The sequence below is a fragment of the Mandrillus leucophaeus genome, unplaced genomic scaffold (assembly GCF_000951045.1).
Source record: "Mandrillus leucophaeus isolate KB7577 unplaced genomic scaffold, Mleu.le_1.0 Scaffold7, whole genome shotgun sequence".
NCBI classification, from domain to species: domain Eukaryota; kingdom Metazoa; phylum Chordata; class Mammalia; order Primates; family Cercopithecidae; genus Mandrillus; species Mandrillus leucophaeus.
The window spans coordinates 7986165-7991338 of NW_012107585.1; the positions used below are offsets into that span (position 1 = coordinate 7986165).

General features: G+C 41.5%; 1 protein-coding gene across 1 annotated transcript in view; it reads right to left on the minus strand.

Annotated features, from left to right (window-relative positions):
• CLIP1 (CAP-GLY domain containing linker protein 1) overlaps window positions 1-5174 on the minus strand; it is a 148540-nt gene that overhangs the window by 15662 nt on the left and 127704 nt on the right. The window contains exon 20 of the mRNA XM_011964502.1: window positions 1643-1695. Coding sequence (XP_011819892.1) covers window positions 1643-1695 — 53 coding nt within the window. The remainder of the gene's footprint in view (window positions 1-1642; window positions 1696-5174) is intronic.

The window sequence follows — 5174 nt, forward strand, 5'->3', positions numbered from 1 at the left end:
CTCTACTAAAACCACAAAAATTTAGCTGGGTGTGGTGGTGGGCACCTGTAGTCCCAGCTACTCAGGAGAGGGAGGCAGGAGAATCGCTTGAACCCAGGAGGCAGAGGTTGCAGTGAGTCGAGATCGCGCCACTGCACTCCAGCCTGGGCCACAGAGTGAGACTCCCTCTCAAACAAACAAACAAAAAATTAGCCAGGTGTGGTCATGCATGCCTGTAGTCCCAGCTACTTGGGAGGCTGAGAGGTGGGAAGATCAATTGAGCCCAGGAGATTGAGGCTGCAGTAAGCCATGATTGAGCCACTGTACTCCAACCAGAGCGACAGAGCAAGACCATGTCTTGAAAAAAAAAAAATTTAAAAAAGAAAATGCATCCCTGGACCAAGGCCTAATGTCCTTTAGAATGTGGCTAATGGAATCCAAATAGCTAAATCTAAATAAATAAATAAAACCCTCAACTCCTAAGCAACTGCCATGCTGGCAGAGGAGACAGTGCTGCGTAAAACACACACCTCAGTAGGTTGGTGGGGAAACCTGCTCTGCCCTGACGAGTGGGAATAAAACACTTCATGAGAGCATGGAGAAATTACTGGTTATGCTACTGTTTAAGGTTTGTTTTTATTTCTAGTTTTGTTTCTAACAAAAAGCACATCACTGTTGTGATATGTACCCATTCTGTAGCGCCCACTGGACAGACTGTGGTTCTCAGCAGTAGCACCCCCTAAACTTGCTTGGCACTGTGTAGCACAGACATTCTCTAAACAAAAACTACACGTTTTAAAAGAGCAGACAAAGACTTATCAGCTTATAGAAGCATCAGGCTTCTGTACAATTCTTTCTGTGGGCCGTGTTCTTCCTTACTGGAAAGTACTGAAAAAGTTATCCTAGTTTTTAATTTGAGTATCATTTGACTATCATGGGAGAGTAAGTAAAAGCCTTTTAAAGCAAATAGAAACATTTAAAATGACATTACCCATTATTAGTGAACATTAAAATTTTTATATAATTGAAATCAGTATTTATATCCAGATCAATAACTATATGTAAAACTCTAGTATTTTTAGTTACTGAAACTAGGAGATAACAGTGGTGTAACATGAGACAATCTGATTTTAGATCACTTCTGAGTGAAAGCAACTGAACATGGCTTACAAATAAAACTACTGTGAAACTTCTGCAAATGAATTTTCTTTTTTTTTTTTTTTGAGACGGAGTCTCGCACTGTCGCCAGGCTGGAGTGCAGTGACGCTATGTTGGCTCACTGCAACCTCCGCCTCCCAGGCTCAAGCGATTCTCCTGCCTCAGCCTTGCAAGTAGTTGAGATTATAGGCGCCCGCCACTATGCCCGGCTAATTTTTTGTATTTTTAGTAGAGATGGGGTTTCACTATGTTGGTCAGGCTGGTGTCGAACTCCTCGTGATCCGCCAGCCTTGGCCTCCCAAAGTTCTGGGATTACAGGTGTGAGCCACTGTGCCTAGCCCTGCAAATGGATTTTCATATTTTGTCAATTACAAGTACCAAACTATCACAATGCCATTTTCCGAATATAAGAAGGTCACTTGTTTTCTGCTATAAGTTACCACACATACCATGTTCTGACATCTTATTAAACACACACACATACAACAGTAAACAGAAAGCTTACCTTTTTTTCATTTCTAACAACTGATTATTGAGCACAGATCTTTCTTCTTCCAGCTAGGAAAAAAACATAAAAAACTTTCGTTCATAACCAGGCCACAGAGAGGCATATTTTTCATCCCACATGTCATCCCCCAGGTTCCAGGATACCTAAAGCCACTGGCTTTCCTCACCAGCAATGAAGAGTAGCAAGTGGTCACTCTATCGCAGGATATTGTTATTAATATATAAATCACTTATGACCTCAGTAACTCCCCCTCCTCAGGGATCTGAGAGTTAAAAATATTAAATAATAACACCTTGAACACAACAAAGCACCACATCTTAAGTATTCAAAATTTTTTTTTTTTTTTTTTTGATACGGAGTCCCACACTGTCGCCCAGGTTGAAGTGCAGTGGCACAATCTCTGCTCATTGCAAGCTCCACTTCCCGGGTTCACGCCATTCTCCTGCCTCAGCCTCCTGAGTGGCTGGGACCACAGGCGCCCACCACCATGCCCAGCTAATGTTTTGTATTTTTAGTAGAGATGGGGTTTCACTGTGTTAGCCAGGATGGTCTCGATCTCCTGACCTCGTGATCCGCCTGCCGGCCTCCCAAAGTGCTGGGATTACAGGCACAAGCCACCGCTCCCGGCCAGCATTCAAAAATGTTAATTGGCCAGGCGCAGTGACTCACACCTGTAATCTCAGCACTTTGGCGGGGCCAAAGTGGGCGGATCACCTGAGGTCAGGAGGTCGAGCCCAGCCTGACCAACATGGTGAAAGCCCATCTCTACTAAAGATATAAAAATTAGCCGGGTGTGGTGGTGTATGCCTGTGATCCCAGCTACTAGGGAGGCTGAGGCAGGAGAATGGCGTGAACCCGGGAGGCGGAGCTTGTAGTGAGCCGAGATCAAGCCACTACACTCCAGCCTGGGCGACAGAGCAAGACTCTGTCTCAAAAAAAAAGATTGTTAAATGAGTGAGTAAAGCTCCACTGCTAACATTCTAGTTCCTCTACTTAAACCGCAAAGGTCAAGTGTCACTAAATTGCAGAGGACTAGGAGCAGGCTACCTACTCTCTATGGGCCTCAATTTACTCATCCATCAATTCAACACACATTCACTGAATGGTTACTATATTCAAGCATTATTCAAGTATTTGTTTCTCACGTATAAAACAAAGAGGTTACAAAAGAATTTCCAGTGGTTCTTTATTATCCCATGAAGGATAAAAAACAAAAGATTCAGGTAGTTAATCTTGTGAAGGAAGAATCATCTCTGCCTCCAACTTGCACTACCCAGTTTGGCCAAATACCACCAGTTTCAACTCACACTGGTTTTTTTTGTTTTTGTTTTGATACAGAGTCTTGCTCTGTTGCTGAGGCTGGAGTGTGGTGGTACAATCTTGGCTCACTGCAACCTCCGCTTCCCAGGTTCAAGTGATTCTCCTGCTTCAGTCTCCCAAGTAGCTGGGATTACAAGTGCCTACCACCATGCCCAGCTAATGTTTGTATTTTTAGTAGACAGGGTTTTGCCATGTTGGCCAGGCTGCACACTGTTAATTTTTTAAATAAGGGTAAAAAAGCTCTTATATGTTTTTCTTAAATAAAAATATAACAGCAAAGATTATGTAATGGTTTCCAACAGCCTAGCATTTAAGTTACCAGCTCACTCTACATAGTTATAGTCATTATTAGTTATGTTCATGCTTTGCTATGAGGTCTTACTTTTAAAATTCTTAAATATACATAACACATGTTCTGAACATAAATATCCCTTTACCATGAAATCTATAGAGGTTAACATAGCTTTATAGACTCTTTGATGTCCTAGCCCATTAAGATATATGTTTTTTCTGCATGACTAATTCACAGAAATATTTAGAAATTTTTAGAATGAAAGGAAGAAAAAAGAGTGGGAGGCAAACTTTTAAAAAATGAAATGAGAAAGAGAACATCTGGAGAGTGGGATATGGAGATGAGAAGGGTTTTCATTTTGGTCTTTATGCCCTTTGTACAGTTTATATTTATTCTTTAAAGAAGGAATCTGTTTTAGTTTTAAAACTTAAAAGTTAAAAAAAATGAATACTTAAAACTGGAAAATTTTTACAATGAATATACAAATGGACAAAGAGCATGGCAGGTAATTCACAAAACAGAAAATAAAAATCATTAATGAACATTTGAAAAATCATTCAACCCTACAAACACACAATACACAAAGATTCTCCCTCTTTCTCAGAGGGTCCATGTGCCTGAACTTCCAAGGAAGAGATGTTTGATATTTATTATACTGATCTTTATAGAAAACAATGTTTTCTCTTCTTCTGGTCCAGGATTATTACCCAATCTAGGAGATAACAAGCTGCATCTAGCAGTTTTATTTCTTTTTTCTTTTTCTTTTTTTTTTTTTTAAAGACAGCGTTTTACTCTTGTTGCCCAGGCTGTAGTGCAATGGCACGATCTCACCTCACTGCAACCTCCGCCTCCTGGATTCATGTGATTCTCCTGCCTCAGTCTCCTAAGCAGCTGGGATTACAGGCACCACCATGCCTGGCTAGTTTTTCATATTTTTAGTAGAGACAGGGTTTCACTATGTTGACCAGGCTGGTCTCAAACTCCTGATCTCAGGTGATCCACCCGCCTCAGCCTCCCAAAGTGTTGGGATTACAGGTGTCAGCTCCCGCACCAGGCCCTTCTTTTCTTTTTTTCTGAGATGGAGTCTCACTCTGTCACCTAGGCTGGAGTACAGTGGCGCGATCTTGGTTCACTGCAACTTCTGCCTCCCAGGTTCAAGCGATTCTCCTGTCTCAGCCTCCCGAAGAGCAAGGATTACAGGCGTGTGCCACCACACCCAGCTAATTTTTGTATTTTTAGTAGAGATGGGGTTTCACCATGTTGGACAGCCTGGTGTCGAACTCCTGACCTCAGGTGATCCACCCGCCATGGCCTCCCAAACTGCTGGGATTACAGGTGTGAGCCACCGCATCCAGTCAGTTCCTCCAGTTCCTCATTCTTTCCTTGTATTTTGTGGCCTTGACCGTTTTGAAGAGTAGAAGCCAGTTATTTTGTAGAGTATCAGTTTGGATTCGTCTGATGTTTCCATGTGATTAGAGTCAAATCATGCACTTTTTGTCTGGAATACCACAGCAGTAATCCTGTGTCCTTCTCAGCAGATGATGTCAGGAGGTACATACTGTTAATTTTTGGTGAGGTTAACTTCGGTCACTTGGTTAAGAAGGAAGTATCTTCCACGTTTCTCCACTGGAAAGATACTATTTTTTTCTTTGTAATTAATATGTATTTTTGGGGGATACATTTTGAAACTATGTAAATATCCTGTTATTCAACAAACTTTTACCTACTTATTTTAGCAAAGATTGATGATTCTTGCCTGAAAAAATTATTACCATGCTGGTTACCATATGGTGATTGTATGATTCCATCATTCCATCCATTAAATATTTATTAGTTGGCCTTCTACCATCAGGAGGGGCTTTCATTTTCCATCCATCCATCCATCCATCCATCCATCCATCCATCCATCCATCCATC